Source organism: Tiliqua scincoides, chromosome 3 (genome assembly GCF_035046505.1).
Source record: "Tiliqua scincoides isolate rTilSci1 chromosome 3, rTilSci1.hap2, whole genome shotgun sequence".
In the NCBI taxonomy this organism is placed as follows: Eukaryota; Metazoa; Chordata; class Lepidosauria; order Squamata; family Scincidae; genus Tiliqua; species Tiliqua scincoides.
This window is the reverse complement of record NC_089823.1, coordinates 228,542,968-228,569,987: the sequence shown is the minus strand read 5'-3', so window position 1 is coordinate 228,569,987 and position 27,020 is coordinate 228,542,968. Positions and strand designations below refer to the sequence as shown.

The window sequence follows — 27,020 nt, the reverse complement described above, 5'->3', positions numbered from 1 at the left end:
TCCAAGTTTGCCTTCTGCATTGGCTTCTGAGGTGGAATGTTTTGAGCTATGCAAAATAACAGCACAAGTGCACTGTGCAATGGGACCTTTGGCTGATCATGGCTAAAAAGTTTTAGAACCACTGGTCGAAACCATGGCAGAGCTGATGAAAATGTAGGAGATACTTGAAAGGGGAATTTTGACAGATATTACTGTCTTGTTGCAGCAATTGTTACCCTGCACATGCCCGATCTCGTCTGATCTCGGAAGCTAAGCAGGGTCAGGCCTGGTTATTACTTGGATGGGAGACCGCCTGGGAATACCAGGTGCTGTAGGCTTATACCATAGTCTTTCAAGACTGAAGGTTGCCAACCATATAGCATTGCAATGACATGTGTGATGGCAGCACTGTGAGCTGCATCTCTAAAGGGCCAAACAGTGAAAGGAAGAATTCTGACAGATTGATTTTGAATGTATTGATTTGAATTTCTTGACTGTAGGCTGCTAGTCCATTGTACTATAACTGATTCCAAGGCAGATGAAAAGCATCTTAGATTCTGAGCATACATAAGAACATAAGAACAGCCCCACTGGATCAGGCCATAGGCCCATCTAGTCCAGCTTCCTGTATCTCACAGCGGCCCACCAAATGCCCCAGGGAGCACACCACATAACAAGAGACCTCATCCTGGTGCCCTCCCTTGCATCTGGCATTCTGACATAGCCCATTTCTAAAATCAGGAGGTTGCGCATACACATCATGGCTTGTACCCCATAATGGATTTTTCCTCCAGAAACTTGTCCAATCCCCTTTTAAAGGCATCTAGGCTAGACGCCAGCACCACATCCTGTGGCAAGGAGTTCCACAGACCGACCACACGCTGAGTAAAGAAATATTTTCTTTTGTCTGTCCTAACCCGCCCAACACTCAATTTTAGTGGATGTCCCCTGGTTCTGGTATTATGTGAGAGTGTAAAGAGCATCTCCCTATCCACTCTGTCCATCCCCTGCATAATTTTGTATGTCTCAATCATGTCCCCCCTCAGGCGTCTCTTTTCTAGGCTGAAGAGGCCCAAACGCCGTAGCCTTTCCTCATAAGGAAGGTGCCCCAGCCCCGTAATCATCTTAGTCCCTCTCTTTTGCACCTTTTCCATTTCCACTATGTCTTTTTTGAGATGTGGCGACCAGAACTGGACACAATACTCCAGGTGTGGCCTTACCATAGATTTGTACAATGGCATTATAATACTAGCCGTTTTGTTCTCAATACCCTTCCTAATGATCCCAAGCATAGAATTGGCCTTCTTCACTGCCGCCGCACATTGGGTCGACACTTTCATCGACCTGTCCACCACCACCCCAAGATCTCTCTCCTGATCTGTCACAGACAGCTCAGAACCCATCAGCCTATATCTAAAGCTATGATTTTTTGCCCCAATGTGCATGACTTTACACTTATTATTATTAACAGTATTTATATACCGCTTTTCAACTAAAAGTTCACAAAGCGGTTTACAGAGAAAAATCAAATAACTAATGGCTCCCTGTCCCAAAAGGGCTCACAATCTAAAAAGATGCAAAAAGAACACCAGCAGACAGCCACTCGAAAAGACACTGCTGGGGTGAGGTGGGCCAGTTACTCTCCCCCTGCTAAATAAAAGAGGAGCACCCACTTGAAAAAGTGCCTCTTACCCAATTAGCAGGGGACTACTGCTACTTACTGACTACTTACTGACATTGAAGCGCATCTGCCATTTTGCTGCCCATTCTGCCAGTCTGGAGAGATCCTTCTGGAGCTCCTCACAATCACTTCTGGTCTTCACCACTCGGAAAAGTTTGGTGTCATCTGCAAACTTAGCCACTTCACTGCTCAACCCTGTCTCCAGGTCATTTATGAAGAGGTTGAAAAGCACCGGTCCCAGGACAGATGCTTGGGGCACACCACTTTTCACCTCTCTCCATTGTGAAAATTGCCCATTGACACCCACTCTCTGCTTCCTGGCCTCCAACCAGTTCTCAATCCATGAGAAGACCTGTCCTCTAATTCCCTGACTGTGGAGTTTTTTCAGTAGCCTTTGGTGAGGGGCCGTGTCAAACGCCTTCTGAAAGTCCAGATATATAATGTCCACGGGTTCTCCCACATCCACATGCCTGTTGACCTTTTCAAAGAATTCTATAAGGTTTGTGAGGCAAGACTTACCCTTACAGAAGCCATGCTGACTCTCCCTCAGCAAGGCCTGTTCGTCTATGTGTTTTGAGATCCTATCTTTGATGAGGCATTCCACCATCTTACCCGGTATGGATGTTAGGCTGACCGGCCTATAGTTTCCTGGGTCCCCCCTCTTTCCCTTTTTAAAAATAGGCGTGACATTTGCTATTCTCCAATCTTCTGGCACCATGGCCATTTTGAGGGACAAGTTGCATACCTTAGTCAAGAGATCTGCAACTTCATTCTTCAATTCCTTAATAACTCTTGGGTGGATGCCATCAGGGCCCGGTGACTTATTGATCTTTAATTTATCAATGAGGTCTGAAACATCTTCTCTTTTAACCTCTATCTGACTTAACTCCTCGGTCAGGAGGGGCCGTTCGGGCAGCGGTATCTGCCCGAGGTCTTCTGCCGTGAAGACAGATGCAAAGAACTCATTTAATTTCTCTGCCATCTCTAAGTCTCCTTTTATCTCCCCTTTCCCTCCCTCACCATCCAGAGGGCCAACCGCTTCTCTGGCAGGTTTCCTGCTTCTAACATATTTGAAGAAGCTATTTGAAGAAGCTCCTATGGTTGAAGAAGCTCCTTTTTGAAGAAGCTGTATGGTTCAAATATTTGAACCATACAGCGGTATTTCTGCTGCATAAACACCTGTTTTACACAATTACCTGAAGGCCTTTTGACAATGTGATCTCTGATTTTAGGTGCGTGGTTCTAGTTACTTATATAGGTTTGACTGACAGATACAAACAATTTCTATCGCCTTGTTTGAAAAACAAGCCTAAGCATTCTTCATCACAGTTTGAGAAATGAATCAAATGCTGCCAAGAAAAAAAAAAACTAACACACAACTACTGTTTGACCAACAATTTCAATAGAGATAATGGTTCCAATTCATGCACGTTTTATACCATTATAGATTTAAGCAGAAGACAGCAGAATAAATTTACTCCATGACTTTATCGTCCAAATTTTCTTCAGGGACTTTTTACTGGGAGATGACAATGGATTTTTTTTTTAGTGCAACGTATATTGTCATAACACACTGTGTTTTTATTACTGCTAGTCTTTTGTAGTACACATAATGACTTTGATTTTAAAAAAAAAAACCCATTGGATATTCTCTTCTAAAGCATCTTAATGTCTTGGAACTGCTTCTTCTATGACTCTCTTTGGTCTCTGCCTTGAAACAAATATTACAACAAATGGATCTGACCACTGTCACATGGGATCACATATCCAGATTAGAATATTGCACACTGATTCATGTGGGATTGCTGTTTACAAATCACAACTGGTCAAGAAAGCACCATCCAGCATCTTGGCAGCACCCTGTTTTGTTTAATATCATATGGCACCAATGTTACACCGTTTTCATGGGCTCCTGGTTCATTTCCAAGCTCCATTCAAGGTCCTGATGGCTGTTACCTATAAGTTTCAGTGGTCTGTAAACAGGCAAGGCAGATGGCCCGTGGTTGGCATTATCAGGCATTATCAGCTGTCAAGGGCCCACGGCCCTCAAAATGACCCACTATAATTATTCAAACACACTTTGAGCCCATAGCCTTTGTGCAGTGGTGCTCAAGCAATTATTTCACCAGAAGAAGTCATTTAGTTGCCTCTTTTCACTCATTGTATCTTCCAAGTACAATGAGTCCCATCTACCCGGAGTCCCATCCGGGTAGATGGGACTCATCAGCCTGGGAAGGCAGCTCATCTGAAAGAAGGAAAACTCTGATCCCAAACGTCCACTGCCTTGTGGCTACATCCAGTTATGGAAAAGGCTTCAGGAGTCAACCTCGAGGCAAAATCCGGAGCCGGAGTCCCTGAGGCAGTTCATGGCTGAACACAGTCATGTTCTGGCAACTCCTGCGACGCTGCTGGAACCAACCGTATTGGCTTCTGCCTTTCCATTGGACCATTCAGCAACGTGGAGAGGGGGGATTTGCGGCATGGGTAACAGCCTATCCTCCATACCTACTTTACCCAGGCTTCGTGCACTGGAGAGGACACTCTGTTCCAGAACCACTATTCAGAGCATGACACCATAGTCTTCTGAGACTGAAGGATGCCAACAACAGATCTTCCAAGATAAGCTCTACTACATACCTTATTGCAGTGATTTTCAACCTTTTTCATCTTGCGGCACACTGGCAAGGCACTAAAATGGTCAAGGCACACCATCAGCTTTTTGACAATTGACAAGGCACACTGTGCTGTCAAGGGGGGCTTACATCCCCCAATGGTCCTATTGATAAATGACCCTCTCCCAAATTCCCACGGCACACCTGGGGATCATTCATGGCACACCAGTGTGCCACGGCACAGTGGTTGAGAACGGCTGCCTTACTGGAAGGAGTTTATGAATGCCAGTTTACCAAGGGCCCCCTAAAACCTGGAGCCAGGTCTGTGAACAAAGTATCCACAAGTGTCCGAGAGTACCCCTGGTACAGTACCAGCATCTTCTGAAAGAGTAAAACTAAGAGCGGGACCTTCAAAATAGATAGCTAAAAACAGATTTTGAAGTTGCCGTAATGGCTATACTTCAAGTAATGAAGTTTGAAGAGTATGATCTTTGAGTATTGAAAATCATTTGTCTAACTCGGAGGAAACTGTTCCTTCATTTTTTTTTTCTTTCCTGTTAACATCAATAAGATGGATGTTGAAGGCTGAAGAAGGTACTAGAAAAATATGCTCCTTTACAAGCCCATCCACCAGGAATGTGTAGTCACTGCTAATGTTCTAGGCATTTAACATTTTCCTTATTTAACAAAAAACAAAACACCCATGGTTAATGTTATTATGGACTATTCCATGATAGCTTTTTTGTATTTAAACATTTTTTTTTTTCCATTACAGTCTCCATAACAACTTAGGAAAAATACTGGACAATTTGGTTGTTAAAATGAAATCTCATCCAATCAGCTAAGCCACTGAGTTTTGTTTTTAACAGTATATGCGACTTTGGGCTTCCACCCAATCCCAGGTATGTCTACTTAGAATTAAGTCCTATTATTGTCAATGAGGCTTACTCCCAGGTAAGTGTGGATAGGTTTGCAGCCTCCAATTGAATCAGGAATGATTACAGCTGCAATCCTAACAGCACTTCCTTGGGAATAAGTCCCATTGAACATAATAGGACTTACTTCTGACTAGACCTGGTTAGGTTTGTGCCTTACATTTCATTTGCTGAGCCTCCTTCTTCTGAGCAAGTAAATGCCACCCATGGTATTAGCAATGGACAAGATTACTTTTAGGTGGATTTAGAATCAGGTCTGCAATTATGTGTTACAAGAAAATGCTTGAAAAAATACCTCCTTTTTCCCCCCCAAAGAGTTATAAACTGGTTTGTAATTTTTGCATGTGCTCATGATTCCTTTCTGAAATGCATCTGTGTTGCTACAAAACTGTTTGGGAACTGTATTCTGGAATCAAAGGAATTAAAGGTTCCAAGATTAGCTATGAGACAGAAATGCTTGGAAATCGATCAAATGCTCTGACCCAAAATTAAAGTACTGTTCACCAAGAAACAGGAGAGGGATTTAAATCTTGATAGGGACAGGGACCACAGGCAAGAAACAATCACAAAAAATTGATCCCAAACAGATATAAGATATTCAGCACACAAAAGGCTGAGTGATCAGGTGGTCTTGTCACAGTGCACAACAAATAATCTTGTGGCTCCTTGTGATGTCAAATATATTGGGACATACACTTTTGTGAGCCAGAGAGAAGGCTCTTCCTTTTACTAAGTCCCAAGGACCAAGCAAGCCCTTTATTCACAGATCCTGTATCCGCAGATTCACTTCTCCATCAATTGGGTCAAGTTCCCCCTGAGCGTACACGCTCCTAGAATTCCTGGCCCTCCCAATGCCTTATAAGGCATTAAAAACATCACTTCCGGTATCATAATTATTTTCACTGCTGGGCTCAGAGAACACACTGAGGACCCACTTGCCCATATCCACGGTTTCAGTTAAACCCCCCCCCCCCCCACAGATACAGGGGCATGCCTGTATTCCATGGATCTGGCAGTGAGTTTGCTTATGAAAGACTATATCACAATATATTTGTCTTCAAAGCGCCACAAGAAACTTTGTTGTGTGTTTTTGTTGCAGCAGCCGAAAGAGGCCACCCCTCTGGAATGCTAATTAACTCATCAATCAGAGTAACTTTTGTGTTTGTGAAATGTAAATTCAACACTAATGAATTAATGGTCTTATTTAGGAGATTTAATTTCCGCACCAACCCATTCTGAATTTCCAGTGACATTCTGCCAAATAAATGGGGATTCATTAACATGATAAGCCAATAAATGGCAGCTTTCCTCAAAAACAGTCTGAGGCACAAATGTAACTTGGCGCAATCACCCTTCTATGAATGGGCCCAATAATTAGCATGGCTGAACAGAGTTCACTCTGGCATTGCAAAGGTCTTGTATTGTCTGAATCCTCTTTGGATTAATAATCCAAACACTGAAGTCAGCAGTTTTATTCTAATTCAGGGTTTCAGCCAGAATCCCCTTGACAGGCATGTAAAATTAGTACTCTCAGGTTGTTTATTTGTCAAGAAACAACAGACCTTGAACCAGTTAAAGGTATAAGGAACATCCCCCCCCCATGCAATAGAGCAAAAAACAGAGCTTTATAGGTGGCTAAGTACTTTCCCATGCTATTACTAATAGCCTGTTACTGAATACAGATTTCTTGTAGAGGAGAACAAGAACAACAATTCTTGTTGTTAGGAATTTGCTTTATATTGGATCAGATCATTAACCCTTCCACTCAACACCATCCACACTGGACTGGCTTTTTTTTTTTAAATAAGTACCCCTTATTGTTCAGTGATCTTCTAGGAGGGCAGGCAGAGAGGGTAGAGCCTCCGTCTGCCTGAAGATAATATCCACAAGGTCGCCGGTTCGAGGCCACTGGCACTGTGCAACCTTGGAGCAGCTGACAAGCTGAAGCCGAGCAATTTCCATCTGCTCTGAGCGTGGGAGGATGGAGGCCAGAATGTGAAGCCAGATCGGAATGAAACACCTTGAATGTAGTGGTTCTTGAAAGAAAGAACCTTCTTTGAAATTGTAAAAATCCCTATTTAATAAGGGATTTAATAAAGCCTGCCTATGTAAACCGCCTTGAATAAAGTCTTGAATAAAGACCAAGAAAGGCGGTATATAAATACCTGTTGTTGTTGTTGTTGTTGTTGTTGTTGTTGTTGTTGTTGTTGTTGTTGTTATTATTATTATTATTATTATCACTTGTGCTTGTGTCACCCGGTACCAAAGCTAATTAAGTTACCCCCATGATGAACTCCCTTCTGTACCAGACCATACAGAATAAATTGCAATATCTTACCCACAGCCTAAATGCAGTGGCATCACTAGGGTTCACGTCACCCCCATTAACTTTATTTATTTGTTTATTTCAATATATAACAGTACAGGTCACCCAACAAATCCATAGCCAACTTGATGGTACTCGCAGAGCTGAATAAGTGTTCCAGTATTATTTCTGAGATAAGGAAATGAGACCTGACTCATACCACTACCTGATTGATTCCATGCTGTGTCATAATACCTCATTGTCTTTCAGAAAAATCAGTCTCATTGGTCAGTTTAGGATTTGGCTGTTTGTTGTTTTCATTGTTATGGCAGAAGCCAAATGCTGACCAACTTATCTCCAGAAGTAAACTTAAATGTACTTTAAGTCTAAAAACAAAATAAAGTACATTTAAGTTTACTTTTGGAGATAAGTTGGTCAGCATTTGGCTTCTGCAGTAACAACGAAAAGCAATATCGGTGTTCTATATAAAAATAATCACTTTTAAAGAGGAAGCAGTACTATAGACAGAATTGAGACCACCCCTGACAATGAATGAATGATTGATTTTCTAATGTTGCCATCATTTCAGATACGAGCAAACCATTTTCAATACTTTTTGGAAGTTGGTCCTTCAGGTTTTGTGTGTGTGTGTGTGTAATATCACACCCATTATAGCAATAAAATGATCCTGATCTTAAAAGTAATAGTTTTCTCAATTTTTTAATCCCTTAAAAAAAAAATCCAAGTTCACAATTCATTGACCTGAATTTGACACCAGCCTCCCATTGTAAACAAGGGTTCAACCAAAATCGAGAGGGCCATTTCAGATTTCAAAAGAGGGGAAGACATATTACAGGGATGGTGATGAGACCAGCCCACTTAAAGGCCCATTCTTGCATATATTCAATTGCAAAAAGCAGTATTGTTTTTAAAGAGCATTTCCTGTGGTGATCAACTTAATGCCTCATAATACAGCACTATGCACAGCTTGTTAGAAGTTGTATAGTCATTATTAAAATAAAGAAAAAAGAAAAAAAGATGTCATGCTGCCTTAGTTAATGCTTTTATCTGTTTTTAAATTATATTTTTAATCTGTTTTAACTTGTTGTAAGCCGCCTTGAGTCCCTTTCGGGGGGAAAGGCAGGGTAAAAATAAAGTTGTTATTATTATTATTATTATTATTATTAGTAGTAGTAGTAGTAGTAGTAGTAGTAGTAGTAGTAGTAGTAGTAGTAGTAGTAGTATGTAATGGAAGATCAGAAGATCATCAGGTGGATGATGTGGTGTTGACAGTGATCCCATGTTTTGACAGCTGTTTGACAGCTCTGGGAAGGGAAGGGCTGGCTCCACAGCTGTAATCAATCAAGGCCAATGGGACTCTGATGGACACCTGAGCTTCATTTGACCTTGATGGGACTTTGAATGGACATGGACTGAAGAAATAGCTCAGCTGAGCCTAATTTGGACTTAACAAGGGGCTAACAAGGTAGCTCACAGCTGAGCTGCATTTTGGATTATGAGACATCCAAGGATAAAAAGCAGCTTCAGAAGAACCAAAGGCTACCCTGACCCAGAGGGAGACGCCACCTGACCCAGAGGAGACCTGACCTGGCTTACCTGGACCTTGGACTTGGACTGTGACCCGGCATATTGACTTTGGACTGTGAGTTGGCAATCTGCATTTATTGGACTGGGACCTGACTCTGACTTTTGCTTGCTGCACTTGTGAGTTTAACAAGGGAAACTAATCAGCCTTAAGTGGGCACAAGGCCCAGTGGGGAGGAGCTGTGGCACAACATAGTATTAGTAGTAGTATTAGTAGTAGTAGTACACAGCAGAATGTAATTGCTAATAACAATGATTACTGACAGTGCAATCCTATTCTTTGCTAGCGCTATTTGCAATTACTTGTGTGTAAGTAGTGCTGGTGGGAAGTCCTGTGCTGTCCCACCAATTCTATATCCTGACCTGTGGCCACCGGCGAAATTGAGTGCTGTGCCAAGCGGGGCAGGGAGAGGGAGGAACGATGTTGGGGATGAGGCGTTTCTGGGTGGGGACGGAATGAGAGTGGGACAGGTGTGGGAGGGGGGCAGGATTGATGGAGGGGGTCTCTGTCATATCCTATCCTCCATCCCGCTGGGGATTCTTGGACTTGCATAAGTGAATTAGCTTGTGTAGATCCGAGTAGCCCTATTGAGCAGGCTGGGGCTCGACATGGGGTAAGGGGAAAAATATGCCTTTAAGCCAAGGAGATGTCCAGCCTGCTCCTGACCTGCGCTGGATACAGTGTAGGCCACTCAGCCCAGCAGCACCAGCAAAGGTTAGGATTGGGCTGTGAGTATGCCGGAGCAGTAATTCGGCCTGAGATACAGATGCAGGCAGCTTCTGCCCTCCCAAAGTAGCATCCAATGGCAAATGGAACTTTGCACATGTTCCAGGTATTTGGTATTTTTTTGGAGATACGATTTCACTATGGGCGCAATCCTAACCCCTTCTGTCAGTGCTTTCCAGCACTGGCATAGTGATGCCAATGGGGCATGTGCTGCATCCTGCAGTTGGGTGTCACTCACTGAGGCCTCCTCAAATTAAGGGAATATTTGTTCCCTTACCTCAGAGCTGCATTGCCCTTATGTCAGTGCTGGAAAGCACTGACATAAGGGGTTAGGATTGTGCCCTATATCAATTTTCAAGAATTTTGAAAAATTTCCTCCGAAAGTTGCTAGGCTGAAAGATGAGACACAAAGACAAAGCGATTCTTCCCCGATTAGCCTTGTGTGTTAAACATCACAGGAGATCCTGAAATAAGAGTCTTACCTTCCTAACCTCAGTTGCCAGTTGCTGAAGAGAAGGAGATGCTATGGACTGTAAAATTACTTTTCCCCTTACTGGGTCGTGGAGACTTACATATGCCACAGCATTTCTCTGGAGAACGTTCTTGAGGTCCTGAAACACAAGTAATCATGATTAGTAAGGGAGATCATCATTAAGGAATACATTCTTCTTTTAATCCCTTGAAGGAGGGAAAACCAAGTTACGTTTGTCCTTCCACTTCAATTCCCTAAGTAATACTTAATGCAATTTTTCCAGAATATCACTTTAGGAACTTCAAAGGATCGCGTCGTTTCATTTCTTCCTTACAGAGCTACAATCCCTTTTCTCCACATTGTTGGAGTCAATTAGGCCCTGAAAGATTTAAGAATGACCACAGTTCCAAGACAGAAAATGAAAACATTACATCTGGTAAAATAGCAGGGCGCTAGTGTGTGTTTTAATTTGAAACTTGCTCCTGACAGGTACCAAACCTTCAAATGTAATCATCAGCAAACCAGAAGGCATTTGAAGTTTCAGACTTTACAGCCACATTTTGGATTCGGATTGCATCATCTCTCCAATATTGTATTTTGTTGGGAAAAGAAAAGGGAACCATATGAAGGACATTTCAATTATTTGCCATTTCCCATTCCAGTAATGAGCTGCTTGTTCTATGAAGAGGCTCTTTATACTAAGCAGAAAGGATGAAGCACAATTATGTCTGATGTTCGGATGAGCTGAAGTGGAACTAAACAAATGTTGCTTCCAATCAGTTGGGCCCCTCTGGATATTTCACACGCCCTGTATTCTCAAATCATAACTGCATTAGGAGGGGGAGGCTTTGAATAATTTCTGCCTGTTGCTCGACATGAGTGCAAGCAAATCCTACACTTGTCATTGAACTCTAATTTCAGTGTTGCTTATGCTCAGGATTCATTATGGGTGGTCTTTCTGACCAATCATCCATTAGAATTGTAGGGGAGTAGAGCCAAAATAGTCTTTTTAAAAAAAAACAACAACAAAAAAAACCCAGTGGTAATTTCATTACTTTCAGAAAGTACCTTCATTTTTAAGGTACTTTAAACTGCCCCCTTGACATTTCATGTCTTTGGTCCTTCAAGTCCTGGGCACTAGAATGAAGACTAAATCAGCAAAGGTTGACTCTTAGCTATAAGGAATTGTGTAGTCCAGGTATTAGCTCAGAAGGCATTGCTCTGAGACATGCCCATGACTTGGAAGCAAAGGAGGTCTGCGATCTTGGGGAGCTTGCCTAACTTAACTCACAGATCAATCTAACTGTGGACCAAATCCTATCCAATTTTCCAGTGCCCATGCAGCTGTACCAATGGGGAACACACTGCATCCTGTGGCGAGGAGGCAGTCACAGAGGCCTCCTCAAGGTATGGGAACATCTGTTTCCCTACCTCAGGCCTGCATTGCAGCTGTACCAGTGCTGGAAAGTTGGATAGGATTGGGCCCTAAATCGCCACATAGTGATGCAGTAGCATCAGCATGGCTGCCCCTGTAACCTGCAGGGAATTTTCAGCTGCTGGAGGTCTCCTTGGGGTAAAGGGGCAATTGGTGCTATAGGGCAACTCAAATCTGTGCCAGTTCAATCACTGCTGCATGTCTGCATTCCTCTGTGCAGGTGGAAGGAACTTAGTATGAGGCATGCATTGCACATGCCCAATCTTGTCTGATTCTCAGAAGCTAAGCAGGGTCAAGCCTGGTTAGTAATTGGATGGGAGACTGCCTGGGAATACCGGGTGCTGTAGGCTTATACCATAGTCTTTCGAGACTGAAAGTTGCCAACCAACATGTCACCACTGATCCTGCTCCCCTTCCTTACCTGAGAGGCAAACTTCTCAGTTTATCTCCTGATGAGTTACACTTGCTCAGATCCTTCGGTTTTCAAATGCAGCCCCTGAGCAGTTCTGGGGTTGACATAAACACTTTCTCTATAAGTCAAGTCCCAGTGCTGCACTCCATTCCAGGCTCACCTGGACTAATATAAAATTCCCAAACTGGGCTGGTTAAAGCTTTGAGAAATTTCCTTCATATACTTCATGTCAGCTCACCCGTCAGTCCATACGAATTTTAAGAGCCCAACCCTAATATTATTCTCAGACCTCACTACCTACAATCATATTGGCCACTGTTCTTCAACCTGTGGGGTCACAAAGCCTCACAGGAGAGGTCGCAGCAACACTTCAAAGCTTTTCTGTACAAGAAAGAGCTCAGATCCCATTTAAAAATGGTACCACCTTATCAAAACGGAGTTCTTGATATAATCCTGCACAGCCTCTTCTCACTGCCTTGCCCTTTAGCTCCTATGCCTGGCCCTGCTCCGGCTGCTACATCACAGGTTGTTGTGAAGACACAAGAGGTAGGGGGAAACAGGGCAGGCAAGGGTGGTAGGGGTAGGTGGTGATGGGGGAAGGGGTGGGTGGCAGGATAGGCAGTGGGTCCCCAGTCTCATACTTCATTTATTTTGGGGAGGGGCTTGTGGCAGGAAAAATGCTGAAGATCAATGATATAGGCTGAAGGGAGATTGTACAGAGGCCGTATAAGGAGACATTAATGGCTCAGTTAAAACCTGAACCTTTGTTTAGCATTCTGATATTCTGATTCAATGTGCTGGCATATATTTAACCTAAGCTTTGTCACAATCCTTTTTTCCTGTAGCATGTTTTGTTACTTGATCTGAAGACAGGCATGTTCCAATTAACCACCCACCTAGATTATTCGCACTGCTTATTTATCCTGTCCCCCTCGCTGTTGCCGCTTGATAAAGAAAGGTAGGGACTCCTATCAGATTGACAGATTGTCTCATTAACCCACTTTGTGCCCTCGGTGGATCCCAACATACATCTAGAAAATTATTTTCGTCTGCTAGACTGACTGTTCGGTTGACTCTACTTAGCTTTTGTTTGCAAATAAAGAACATTTTAATTGTCTACAGATTGAAGGGAACTCTGAAAAGCACTTGTGATTAATTACCTGCATTGATGAGGACTAATAGCTGTTACTGCTCAGGAACCCTTTACATGTTTACAGGTGTCACATTCACCTTGATTACCTTGTCGCTTGCCAGTCACCGCTGAATAAACAGGAGCATGTCTGAGTTTATACCAACCAGTAGAGATGGGCAGCTCAATCCTATCCCAACTTCCCCATGCCAATGTAGTGGGCAACCACTGCCAAACTGGAGACAACCACCTCAGTGGGCCCCCTGCATATTCCCACACAAATTTCAGAAGTAAATACTTCTCCTTTGTAACATTCAGGCAGGTCAATACTAAGCTGTGCTGGCACAGCCAGTCTGCAGGGCCTGTGCTGCATCCAATGCAGCTTAGGAAGCAGCTGCAGGTTACTTTGGGGTACGGGGATATATATCCCCCTTATTCCAAGTAAAGCCCCAGCCACCCCTATGGGGCTTCTTGGATCTATGCCAACTTTACAGCATGTGCAAATTCGGGAAGACTATGTAGGGCTGCCCAGGCTGGAAGTGGGAGTTAGGGCATTACAGAGGAAGTCTCTGCCAACCCCAACCCCTCCTGGGCCTGATCCTCCCCATTCCACCCTCCTCCTGCCCAAAAAGCCCTCTACCTGCCTCCAAACCGCCCATCCGCCACCCACCCCACACCCCTGCACCCTCCCCCCAGAGCAAACTTACGCTTACCACTGCCAGCCAGCACAGGGATCAGTTCCGGCACTGCTGAGCCCGTGTGGGCCTCTGCGGGGGTCCAGCCAGCTCCAGGGTAGGTGCAAACATGCTTTACAGCAAGTCTGTGGCCCCTGAGCCGACGTGTGGGCGGCCACACCAGCTTATCAGTGTGTTAAGAACTGTGCTGACTGTTCCTTTTTAAATTTTTTTACTTATGTACTTGGCAATAAGAATCATGGCAATCCCACATGCTTCAGGAATTTTGTAAAAGACAATGCCATCTTACCTCTGCCCATTCATAGGACCCAATCTTGCCGAAAACCGTTTCTCCCCAAGAGCAGAAAACGATGGTCCGTTCAGGCCTCCAACCTTTCTTCACTTTCAGCATCAAGGCTTGAATAAGCGCGGTCATCACCGCAGTGCCGTGAGCCCACTGTGGGCTACTGTAACCAGGTAAGCTGTTGTGATGGCCACCAACTATGATGTATCTATCTGAAAAGCAAGGGTTTTTGTCAGCAGAGCAGCACACGAAATAGCACTGTATCTATCTGTGAGCTGCCCATTTCTTGCCAGAAGAGAAACAACCACCGTTTGCTGCAATCAGCAGGGGTCAAGATGAATTTCCATCAGTAAGCAGCGACTACTTCAAACTACTTAAGCCATGATTTGATTTTAGCCAATTGGTACCGTAGCGCTATCAAGAGATGCAAATATAATTGCCTGCAGTGCCACCCTGAGATCAACACTGGTGAAACTGAACTTTTTACAGCTATGTGGAACGCGTTATTCAGTGGCCTGGTGCCAGGATATCTAAAGGACCACCTTCCTTTGTAGGAACTTGCTTGCTTGCTGAGGTTGTCATTGGTGCCCTGTTCCAGATGCCTTGCGATGAGAAGCTAGGCAGGAAGCTAGGCAGGAAACACTAATTTTCTGTTTGGGGTACCCAAATTGTAGCACATCCACCCCAAGAACTTCCTATGATGGTTTTCTTTATGCTTTCCTTGAATTCATTGCTCTAACATCTTTCATCTTACTACTGTTTTCATTTTTTTCCATTGTTGTTTACTGTTTTGACTGTTTTATAGACAGCTGTACGGATTTTGTTCAGGTTGGAACCTCTACGTTCCTGCTCAAAATTTGACTCAATCATAATTTAATTCCAGGCTCTCTGAGTTCTCCAAGGAAGCCAAGAGGGAAGAGTGTTCTTAATTCTTTAATCAGTAGTCCTTGCTCCTACGACTGCTAATGAGACTGCAGGTGGCTGCTTGTGTTCTACCATCTTCAACAGGAGCCCAGAGCTCAGGGTGTCCCCTACCACTTAATAGCATCTGAGCACAAACCAGTGGCTTACATTGGCTCCCCTAGAACTACCTGTTTCATTAAAGCCCAGAGGAGGATTGCCTGCTTGGATATTCATCAGTCACTTTATGTAAGGCTGATGAAGAACAGCAGTATTAACAAATATTGATATTAACTACAGCCCAATCGTATTGCAGATTCGGCTGTTGCATAGAACACTCAGGAAGCAATCCTAACCACACTTTCCAGACAGTAAGCCCCATTGTACAAAATAGGATTTACTTCTGAGTAGATCTGGTTAGGATTGTGCCCTCTGTCAGCAGTCATTTTGGGAGTGTTGCTGCAAGAGGTAGTAATGCTCCCCATTTGTCACTGAACCTGCCTGGACCTGCGAGAGCAGATAAGGCAGTGGCGGGGGCGGGGAGGGGTTGAAATGGGGTGGGAAGGGAAAAGGAATAGGGGTGGCAAGGCTGTAGGAGGGAGTGGATCCAGTGGTGATAGCCTCTTGGATCTTATCTTCCTTTTTTGCAGTCTCCCCACACCTTTTCTCTCCTAGGACTTGTGCCAGTTAAAGAACTGCACAGCAGGACTCTTAAGGTGGGTAAGGGGATTTATACATTGGGAGCTTCCCAATATGCTCCCTGCTGGATACAGCACACATCTTTTCAGCATGGCTGTACCAGCTGGGGGGGGAAGGACAGGATTGGGCTCTTAGGGTAAAAATCGCTCATTTTTTTTTTAAATTTGTCATTCTCTGCAATTTTTTAAAGCTCTTTGGCAATGTAGATCACTCACTCACTCACTCACTCACTCACTCACTCACTCACTCACTCACTCACTCACTCACTCACTCACTCTTTGTGAAATGTAGCCCTGGGAAACTGCGGTGGCCTTATCAAATCTATTTGCTTTCCTCAAATTTCTCCTGAGCTGAAATTGTCAGTTTTGCCTGCAAACATAACTTGGAAGAGAATTTCGATGACAATGATAACTTTAGTGTACATCAAACAGTAATGACTTCGAAAGGGTGTGTGTGTGGTTGCCTCTAGTTATTCTAGAAGTTTTACAGGCCAACATAATATTTGTATCTCTCATGTCTTTACTGTGTCTTTACTGTGTAGTCTAAAAAAAATACTTTTTAAAAATAAATTTTAAATCCCTTATTTTTATCTGAAGCTATTCAACCATCCCTGCTGGCAACATTTTTGGAATGTGCCAGAATAGTGTGTGTAGCAAACTGTTTGCACGTTAAATTGTCTATGAAATTACATATTCCTCAGGGGTTTTTTTTTCCCTCCGATTACTACTTATGAACATTTTTTAATTGGACACACAGAGTCTGATTGACACATTTCTCCTTAGCAAAATGGCTTTTTAGCAGTTTTGAGCATTGTAACTCCTCAAGGAGACACTGTAGAAGGGTTCTAGAAGCACGCCTCCTTGGGAGTTTATGGGGGAAGGTTTCCATGAATTGGAGTCCTACACATTTTTTAGAAGTGTTTTGTATTATATGTAATGTATTAAACAGATTGTGGAAGGTAGGGCATTGTGTTTGTTTCCATAAATGTTTACATCGTGTGGGTTGGCAAGAGAACAATACGGAACAGGGACTTACACCAATCTAACAGAATAATGAAATTCATGTCATTGACCCTAAAAGTAACTTGTTCAACCCAGTAGGCAAAGTTCTAGCTGTCCCACCTCAAAAAATGATGAGGCGGAGCTGGAGAAAGGGTAGAAATTGCCAACAGGCATCTGTTAGAAGGAAAAGAATCTGTACATTCTAGGTTTTCAAGCAGCTCAAGCTTTTCAGCTTAGAAGAAAATGATTGCAGGTGGATAAGGTGAGGAAGTGACACTGGAACTTTTGAAATCAATATTAGGTTGAAGAGAACAAGGAAGGCCCCACAGATGCCATGCCTGCATAAGGGACTATACCTACACCTGGCCAGCCCCTGAAGCAGTGAGGAATGCTGTAGCCACTGTCCCATCACCACCAGGCAAGTCAGGGGCCATGGAAATACTTATTGAGCAACTGTTGAGAAGCACCTCAACTGTTGAGAAGCACCTCACCTTGGGGGGAGGAGCTACAGCCCAGGCAACAAGACGTAGCTTTTAGGAGCTCCGTCAGTCCTTCTGTTTTGAGTACTCCTCCAAGGATTTGGAGGGGCTTTTTTGGCTAGGAGAAGCCAGGAAAGTGCTTGAGACTTGAGGCTAGCTAACTCTTGGGGAAAGCAACCCCTGGAGTCGGGCAAAACCTGTCTTTACAGCAAGAAACGAAGGAACTCTGCCATTTCTGGCAGAGACAGCCTGGATTCCTCCCCTCCCCCTATCGCTTGGACTGCAGCTCTAAAGGAAAGAAAAAACGCTTGGGGCCATTTCTCTAATCTTCCGCCAAAGAGTGAGTAAACTTCCAGCTTGATATCTTTGAAGAGGGAGCGATTAGAAGGCAAAAGTTGCTTAAAGACTGAGGGAATTCTTTTTTGATGGAGACAGAAGGAAGTGAAGAGGTCTTTGATTCAGCGTTCCCTCAGAGAAGCACCTCACCTTCAGAGCCTGAAGTTGCATTGAGGATTGGACTACCTAGGAGTTGCTATGCAGCACCAGGGAATGAAAGAGGATGACCTAATGCTGTCACCTGCTCCCCACTGTGTTCTGGTGAAATTCCCCATTGGGAACAATGGACTGCCCTTTTCTTCCCCCAACACAATTCCATACATCTTGTGGACACGTCTGCTCACCATCGTGCAGCAAGCCCAGCCAGGAGTCCATGGCCCAGCGGGGTGGCTCACCAGGAAGCAGAGGGAAGCAAGTGGCAGCAGCAAATATGAGGGTCCCCGAGCACCAGGGAGAGTAGCTAGTGCACACATCTGCTTTCCAAAGCATGGAGGAGTGCATTGTTTGGGAGCCTTGAAAGGCTTTTATCCCAAAGTCTACCAAAAGCCAGAGCAGACACTGGTGGAGAAAAAAAATCTGCTCCCCCTCTTTCTCTACCAAGTTACTGTATTTTAGAGAGAAATACAAGGGTTTGTGGCAATGGATCCCAAACAGTGCATTGCAGCACCTTAGGGTGCCACAACTCACTCACAGGGCACTGCGGGATATCCCCGGTCACTCCTCCTGCCAACACTCCCAGGAACTGCCATCTTGGATCTTGCAAGATCCAACATGGCGATGCACAAATCCTGCAAGATTTGGGTGCCACCATCTTGTGAGATCTCATGAGATTTTTGTACCTTCATCTTGGATCTTGTGAGATTTCACAAGATGGGGGCACCCGCTTAAGCAAGGAAGGCTATTGGGGTATCATGACTCCAGTAAGTTTGGGAATCACTGATTTATGGTCTACTTTGTTTAACCCACTCTACATATTTCTATGCCCTGAAATTTCATTGAGTCTAGTGATAATGAAATTGTTTAAGTGAGGAGCTAAAGTGGTGCAGTGGTAGAGTCAATCTTTTGGATGCATAAACAGTGACTCACAGTAAACAGAGTGAAGGACTAGAACTGGGGAGACCTAGGCTCAAATTTCCATTCTGTCTTTGGCCACTTATGATCTCTCCATCTAAGTTACCTCATAAGGTAGTCCTTGGAGACAAGGTGAGATAAAAAATAAGGATAATTAGTAGCAAGGCAGAGTAAAGGAAGCATCAGTAGAGAGGAGCTGTAGCTCAGTGGTACAGCATCTGCTCTGTAAGCAGAAGGTCCACATTTCATCCAGGGCATCTCTTCGGAGGCAACCCTCTCTAGAACCATGGGAAATCATGACCAATCAGAGTACACAGTGTTGCCCCAGGTAGACCAGATTCTGTACAAGGAAGCTTCATAAAACTGTCCATAAGAATGTATGCAGGGTTAAGCAACATGGGGAGTGTCTAAGGGGAATAGATAAAGGAGAAAGGAAGATGGACATACCAGGAAGTGTAGCTCCCTTTAAATAGCCAATAACATTAGATATTGTCCTATGCGTTGGTTCAGTCTGAACATCCATAATGATGACTTTTCTTTCTGCTAGGAGAAAAAATATATACAGGTATTTAAGAAGATGACAGATCCATCTGCAAAACCCTATGAAACACTTCAGTTACTTATTAAGGGATAATCCAATGAATCAAGGAAGACTGAAATCATATCAATATTTCTGTTTTTCCCAAATTCACAAATGTCATGAGTCCCTTCATTCTCCTACAAGGCCTGTAGGTATCAAATTCATTTCATACAGCAGGCCGAATAGTATTCATGGCACCTGCTAAGGGCCAGAAGTAAATGCCATTAAGCAGCAACCAATGTCATTAAGCAGGTGATGACAAGAAAAAAAGCACTTTTTTCTCATCTAGAAACTGATTAGCTGCAGATTTCTTTTTTCAGCAAAAAGTTAATAATAAAAAGACTCAATGAAAGCCACAAAACTGAAGTCCTTAAAATTAGCTGCAAATGACAGAACAAAATGCAAAATGTTTCATATTTTCAAGGTATGGTAGAGCCCAATTATTTTAAGGGATGGATAAAAAGCTTTGGTGGGCCATATCCGGATCACGGGCCTTATGTTTCACAAAATGTCTAGACAATTTGTTAAGAGTTGTGGAACAGTCCCAGCATGTCACCAATCTTATTTTCTTTAAAGGTAAAATAGATCCTGAATTAAACATGAACATCACATCAAACATCTCTCAATCAACAGGATGCTTTATGATCAGGTCACTGGTTTCTTACCCTCAAATACAATTATTCCTTTTTCTTTTATTCTCCAATAATTTCTTTTTTTTTTTTTTGCTCATTCCACAAGCAAACAGGAATGTTGAAATAGGAGTACATGTTGCAACGAGAAAAATAAACCATCTCTATGTCTTCGTCAAAAGGGCCTCCAAGTTCATACATTTGCAGAATTTGACTAATGAGTTTGTTTTAAAAATTAATTAAAACTAATATCTTTTTTTCTTTTACCTCTCAGGCTGAGAAAACAAATGGCCTCATTAAAGACCGAAATGAGCGCAATGACAAATAGACCTTTCTTCTTTTAGCAAAAAGTTAATAATAATAAGACTCAATGAAAGCCACAAAACTGAAGTCCTTAAGTAAGAATGCCAATAACATTCATGGATATTTCACCTGCATGTATAGATTTACTATACCACACTACCAGGTTTGTTTACTGGAAGGGACAAGGCAAAAGTAATCAATCCATATGTTTGCCTGCCTGCCTACCTGCCTTTGCATGTGTCTATCCTTAAGATGCCTCCGGTATCTATGGAATGGGCAGCCCAATTCTAAACATGGTACCACCACTGGATGCAGTGGCATCAAAGTAGCTACCGCTGCATCCTGCAGCCCCAAGGCAGCCACCAGAGGTCTCATTGGGGGAAGCCCCAAGCCCTGAAATGGGGCTTCTCAAGTCTCCGATGGGGAAGCCAAGGCAGGATTTTAATTTTACAAATAAATACTAGTGAGGACACCAGATGAGTATCTTTGCAGAGGGCATTGTGCAGACAGCATGACACCAAGAAGATTCCCCATTTGATACTGACCTCATTTATAAAGATGTATTTGCCAAAACAGACATCCCATGAATATCTTAGTTCTTGGACAGGTTTGTTTGGGAGAAGGCAGCCTTACAATGACTCAGGTCCAGGCCATATAGGACTTTAAAGGTTGTGGCTAACACTAGTCACAATAGGAATTCTCAAAAGTCAGAGTCTAAATGGAGTTTGGCAAGCTGTTTTGTAAAAAAAAAAAGGGGGGGGGCTAATCCAATGCGTTCATGTGGAACTGAGTATGAAAGAAGACCAAAAGCTGCCCTGATTGACCCAAAAGAAAGGTCCCCTGTCTTGTGTCATTCCATCTTTAAGTGGGTCATAACGAAAGAGAATGTTCTCCATTGGCAACAGACATTTTCTCAAATCAGACAATAAAATGAATAGATGTATCGTACAGTTACATTACTTGGCTCAAAGTCCTAGTGTGCCTAACAAAAAGAGCTTTCAATGGAGTATGGAAAAGAAGTAAAATTTAATTTCCCTTAAACAGTTCTGACAACAAATCTCACTTTCCAGTGTTAGGTGTCCGATGAAAGACTTTAAAGGTCTTGACAACTTTATCTCTTTCTCCTTTATGCTCTGGAAAGTGACAGGGAGACTATAGCTTAATGCAGCTTGAAATATTCTCTAAACTTTATCTAAGCCACAAAGCCAGCTCACAACTTAAAGAACAGAAAGGGATCACTGTTATTGTTCTTCGTTTTAGTTTAGCACATCTTTTGGAGACCAACTTAAAACCACGAGCTATTACACAGCTATTGTAACTATTACCCTGCACATGCCCAGTCTCGTCTGATCTTGGAAGCTAAGCAGGGTCAGGTCTGGTTAGTACTTGGATGGGAGACCGCCTGGGAATACTGGGTGCTGTAGGCTTATACCATAGTCTTTCGAGGCTGAAGGTTGCCAACCATCTCCCTATACTGAACACTATCTCCCGATCTCGTCCGATCTTGGAAGCTAAGCAGAGTCAGGCCTGGTTAGTACTTGGATGGGAGACCGCCTGGGAATAGTGGGTGCTATAGGCTTATACCATAGTCTTTCGAGACTGAAGGTTGCCAACCAACATGCCCCGTTACAGGCAGTCTGGGAGCACATGGATGCCAACCAGAGGTGCAACAAGGGTGGAGCCTGAGGGGCTCCTGCCCCAAGCTCAACAAGCCAACAGGGAGCACAATTTTTCTGTTGAGCCAGGGCAGACCTCTGAGCTCAGCACTGTGCTTGGGGGTTTGCCGTGGTCTGGCAGAAGCCGAGAGTAGGCCAGAGTTTCCCAGCCAACTTTCATCTTTTGCGGAACAGCGGTAGATCTCCAAGTGTAGCACTGCGCTTGGAGGTCTGCCGCGGCTTAGCAGAGGATGAAAGTCAGCGGGAAGCTGCTGTAGAGGGAATGGGGGTGGCAGCCACATTGTGAAGCTGCCCTACTCTGAACCTGAAAGTGACGTCAAAGTGTCATGTGATGTCACGACATAGTGTGATGCCATGTCACATCTCTGGATGCTGCTATATCTCGTCGCACCTCTGATACCAATGAGGACTCAGATTACATGGAGAAAGAGGTTTATGTGCTATGCTATGTGTGTGCAAGGGGCCCTACCCCCTCCCCAACGGAGCCAGGCGTTTGCCTCCATTTTGCTCTTGCAGCCAGGAACGGCTCTGAAGGGGAGGGAGAGGGGCCCCTTGCACGGCACGGTCAATCACCTGGAAAACTTAGTGCTTTGACCTCCTTCTAGCTATGCTACTGCATTCGAGTTGAAACTTCTCATCAGAGAACTTTGGGGTACGTTTTACGGTATGGTTGGCTAGCATTCTTAGGGATGGCACAAACACTTTTTAAAATATGACATTTAAGTGAATACCAAGTTCTGTTCAAAGAAAAAAACACACATTTGAATGTTTTCAAAGGGAAGTCAAGTGAGTTCTATAAGAAAGTAAAATTTCTTGGGGGGGGGGCAGCCTGCCCATTCTTAGTAAACAGTAGGAGGGTAGGGATGGTGGCAGAGACTTCCTTCCCAGGTCTGACCTACAGATACATCCTCCTTTTCAGGCTTGATTTTCAGACACTGGGCTACACGTTCCTCTACTAGCAATTTTGCTGGCGCAGGACCAAGTTGTCTAATAGTGGCTGCTGGGGCTTACCCCAGGGCAAGGGGTCAAAAGTGCCCTTACCTAAGGGAGACCTCCAGCAGCTTTGTTGCCTGTGCTGGATACAAACAGGTGCAGGCAGTTTGGTTAGAACTGGGCTGGCAGGTAGCAATCCTACGCACATTTTCTTGAGAGTAAGACACATTGTGTAAGAGCTTGTGTCCTGAGTACACTTCTGTACTGCAGCGAGTCATGGACTCTTCGCTCAGAACTGGAGAGGAAACTGAACGCTTTCCACATGCACTGCCTCCGACGCATTCTCGGCATCACCTGGCGGGACAAAGTTCCAAACAACACAGTCCTGGAACGTGCTGGAATCCCTAGCATGTATGCACTGCTGAAACAGAGACGCCTGCGTTGGCTCGGTCATGTCGTGAGAATGGATGATGGCCGGATCCCAAAGGATCTCCTCTATGGAGAACTCGTGCAAGGAAAGCGCCCTACAGGTAGACCACAGCTGCGATACAAGGACATCTGCAAGAGGGATCTGAAGGCCTTAGGAGTGGACCTCAACAGGTGGGAAACCCTGGCCTCTGAGCAGCCCGCTTGGAGGCAGGCTGTGCAGCATGGCCTTTCCTAGTTTGAAGAGACACTTGGCCAACAGTCTGAGGCAAAGAGGCAAAGAAGGAAGGCCCATAGCCAGGGAGACAGACCAGGGACAGACTGCACTTGCTCCCAGTGTGGAAGGGATTGTCACTGCCGGATTGGCCTTTTCAGCCACACTAGACGCTGTTCCAGAACCACCTTTCAGAGCGCGATACCATAGTCTTTCGAGACTGAAGGTTGCCAACATAAAGTAAAGACACATTGAAGACAATGGGATCTACTTCTAAGTAGACAAGCATAGGATGCTTGTGCTCTAAAGCTCATCACTCTGAACGGTTGTTCTCTTGATGAAAATACATGATGGGCGTCTCTGAATTAGTTTTTATTAATGCGTTCTTGTGCTTTCTCAGCTCTGAAATTGATCCAATACACACATCCTTGTGTGGAAAGTTATGCAGTGGGTCAACAAGGGAGGAAAATATTTCACACTTCATCATTAATTTACTGCATTTGCTGAATTAATTCTTGCTTACCAATATATCAAATAGTGTATGAAGACAGTTAATAGAGAATCAATGGCTGCAGACAGAGTGTGGAGTATACTGTAAACTTCCTCATGCAACTCCTTTTTTGACGTCGCTGATGAATGAACGGAAGGTGTTGTAAGAGAAACCGTCTCGCTTTCATCTTTTCTCATGCAAGTGATTGATCCCTTGGACTCTGTTTACTCTGATGTAGGCTTATATTCTCCCCATCTCCAAATAAACTTTGATTCATTAAAAAGAGCCCTCCTGTGGTCAACAACAAAGTGAATATGATTTTCCTCACAGAGATGTCATTTGTGCCACATAAAAACTAGTCACCCATTTTTGTCATTAATGTTATGGACTATGGGTCCCCTCCGGGGGAGAAAGACAAGATAGAAATATGATTTTAAAAAAACAAAAACCTATGCTGAATTGGCATCAATTGGCAGACAGCTCTAAATGCCTCTGAAAATGTAAGCATTCAGCAACCACTTTGCTGGATCAAATCAAAGATACAACGAAGATAATACAGAGAAATGTGGGACAAATGGGGGGGGGTTTTGAGAACTGGGCCTGTAGTGGAACCCAGATGAGAAACAACTGGAAATCAGATCTGTTCCCCAGTATAAGCCTTGCATGCAGAAAGTCGTCCGTTTAGAGCCCAATACTATCCTCTTCCTGCCCACTGGGGGCAGCACACCAAAAATGAGCACACTGTAAACAATGGGGAGATGCTCCTGACCTCCTGACCCACATGTTCTGTTATTTGTTCTGCTCCCAGATTGGGCTGCAGGGGTAGTGCAGGGAAGTCCTACTCTTTTCCCTACTGCTATTGCTGAGGCATCACTGGAGTCTGAAAGAGGATATTGCCCCACTGGCACTCCACTGGCTCTCTAGAGTTGTCGTGAACCCTAGGTTTTATAGGGTGAAAGATAAATTTTAAATATGCTAATCAACAAAGGAAGCGCATAGGTGAGGAATGCAGAACACTCTCTCTGCCCACAGCTTACCTCCCTGCAGCCTCTCTCTCAAAGTGCTTTCCTCCATGTTGAGACCACTTATTTGAGCTCAGCCAGGGCCGGACCATCTGTGAGGCCAACTGAAGCCTACGCAGATTGGCAGACAGCAGATTGATGAGGGGCACTGATCTCTGTCCACTACTTGTCTCTGCTTGTTCCCCACCCCCCAAGTTGGAAAAGGAAGAGAAAATGTGGAGAGGAGGAGAGTGTTGTGTTAGAACACTGGAGAGTGGGAGCAGAGGCTGCCACATCAAGAGGGGGCATAATTTGGCATGCTGTCTCCGATATCAGGACGTCTTGGGCTAGCCCTGAGCTCAAGTGAGGATAAATGTACTTTGGGAGATGAGGAGGTAACCAGTGGGTGAAATCTTTAGTCCTTCTGTCAGTATGAAAGCCCAATCCTTTTTCTTCACATATGGGACAATTTTGTATTTTAACATAAGGAATCAGCAGTGCAATGTCTAGTTTCTTCCTGAGAGAGTCTTTGTAATTGACAGAGAACAGGGTGCATGATTACTGGACCCCTGAATAAGAAAACTAAGCAAATTAGCAATGGCTAGCATGGGGCAGAAAGGTAACCATGCTGTGTTCTAATTAGTTCAAATTAGGTCATTATTTTTCTTGCTTGAGAAGGCTCTGAGGAATGCATTTGTAGAAACTAGGTGAGAGATGTCACTTGGGCCTTCTCAGGGCCCAATCCTGTCCAACCTTCCAGCACTATTGGAGCCACTAAGCCACCCCAAAGTAAGGGAACAAACATTCCCTTACCTTGATCAGTCCTCTGTGACTGCCCCCCCCCCACAGGATGCAGCAGAAGCCCCATTGACACAGGTGCATCAGCACAGCAAAACTGGAGAGGATTGGGCCCTTAATCATTTTACATTTAGGCAGTTCTGTTGGGCCTGTGGAAGTCAGAACAACCAATTTGGTTTGAATTCTAGCACTTCAGCTTAACCAGGCTCAGCAATGAGAATTTCAAATGCGCAGCCAAGAATGGGTCTGCAGGCATCACCTTTCTGACACAGTAAAGTCACAAGGGAGTACTGGCTTGGTGAATACGTGGTTTGAAAGTACTTGTATCAGCTCTTGAACAATCAGAGAATTTGCACCAAAAGTCCATACAAAGTACATTTTTAAAAAATGCTAAAGTTTCTCCCAGTGCACAACTTCTGAGACTTTTCAAGGGAAGCCAAATGAATTTCAAACAGAAAAAAATGACATTTCATAAGGAGTTTCTGCACAACCCTAAAAAGGATGGAAGCAGTGGCATAGCAAGTGGGGGGGTGGGGAGCGGCCCACCCAGGTGCCAGACCAGAAGGGGATGCCACAAAGAGTGTGTGTGTGTGTGTGTGTGCATGCTCAGCAAGCAACACTCACAGTGGTAGCTGGGGCAATTTTCAATGGCCTCCTTGGGGAGAACCCAGAAGTGACATCACAATGTTGTATGATGTCACGATGGTGCACGGCCCCTGTAAACACCACTTGGTAAAACCACAGTGAAGAACTGGAACTATAGCTGTAACCATGGGCTGAAACCAGTAGTTCCCAAATCTTTTAGAGGCCCTAGAGCAGCAATTTTCAACCTTTTTCATCTCATGCACACTGGCAAGGCACTAAAATGGTCAACGCACACCATCAGTTTTTTGACAATTGACAAGACACATTGTGCTGTCAGTGGGGGGGCTAACATTCCTCAATGGCCCTACTAATAAATGACCCTCTCCCAAATTCCCGCGGCACACCTGGGGACCATACACGGCACACCAGTGTGCCATGGCACATTGGTTGAAAATGGCTGCCCTAGAGTCTGATGCCTGATTTATAAATGCCAAGGGGTGTGGTTATAATGGTGATTGGACAGCAGTGCCCCCCCCAAGTAGCAGCTTGTTTAACCCTTGATGCACATAGCCTAATCTGCCCTGTCAATTTCGTGAATCCCAAAAATTGGGGTTAAAATTGGGATCACG

At 44.1% G+C, this 27,020-nt stretch overlaps 1 protein-coding gene and 2 pseudogenes across 1 annotated transcript in view; 2 read left to right on the top strand and 1 right to left on the bottom strand.

Annotated features, from left to right (window-relative positions):
• The window catches only part of NAALADL2 (N-acetylated alpha-linked acidic dipeptidase like 2), a 395,487-nt gene that overhangs the window by 166,211 nt on the left and 202,256 nt on the right, over positions 1-27,020 (bottom strand). The window contains exons 6-8 of the mRNA XM_066622267.1: positions 19,204-19,296; positions 14,277-14,482; positions 10,327-10,455 (exon numbers count right to left, since the gene is read on the bottom strand). Of these exons, the coding sequence (XP_066478364.1) occupies positions 10,327-10,455; positions 14,277-14,482; positions 19,204-19,296 (428 nt within the window). The remainder of the gene's footprint in view (positions 1-10,326; positions 10,456-14,276; positions 14,483-19,203; positions 19,297-27,020) is intronic.
• On the top strand, positions 198-317 carry LOC136646835 (5S ribosomal RNA; annotated as a pseudogene).
• On the top strand, positions 21,576-21,695 carry LOC136646764 (5S ribosomal RNA; annotated as a pseudogene).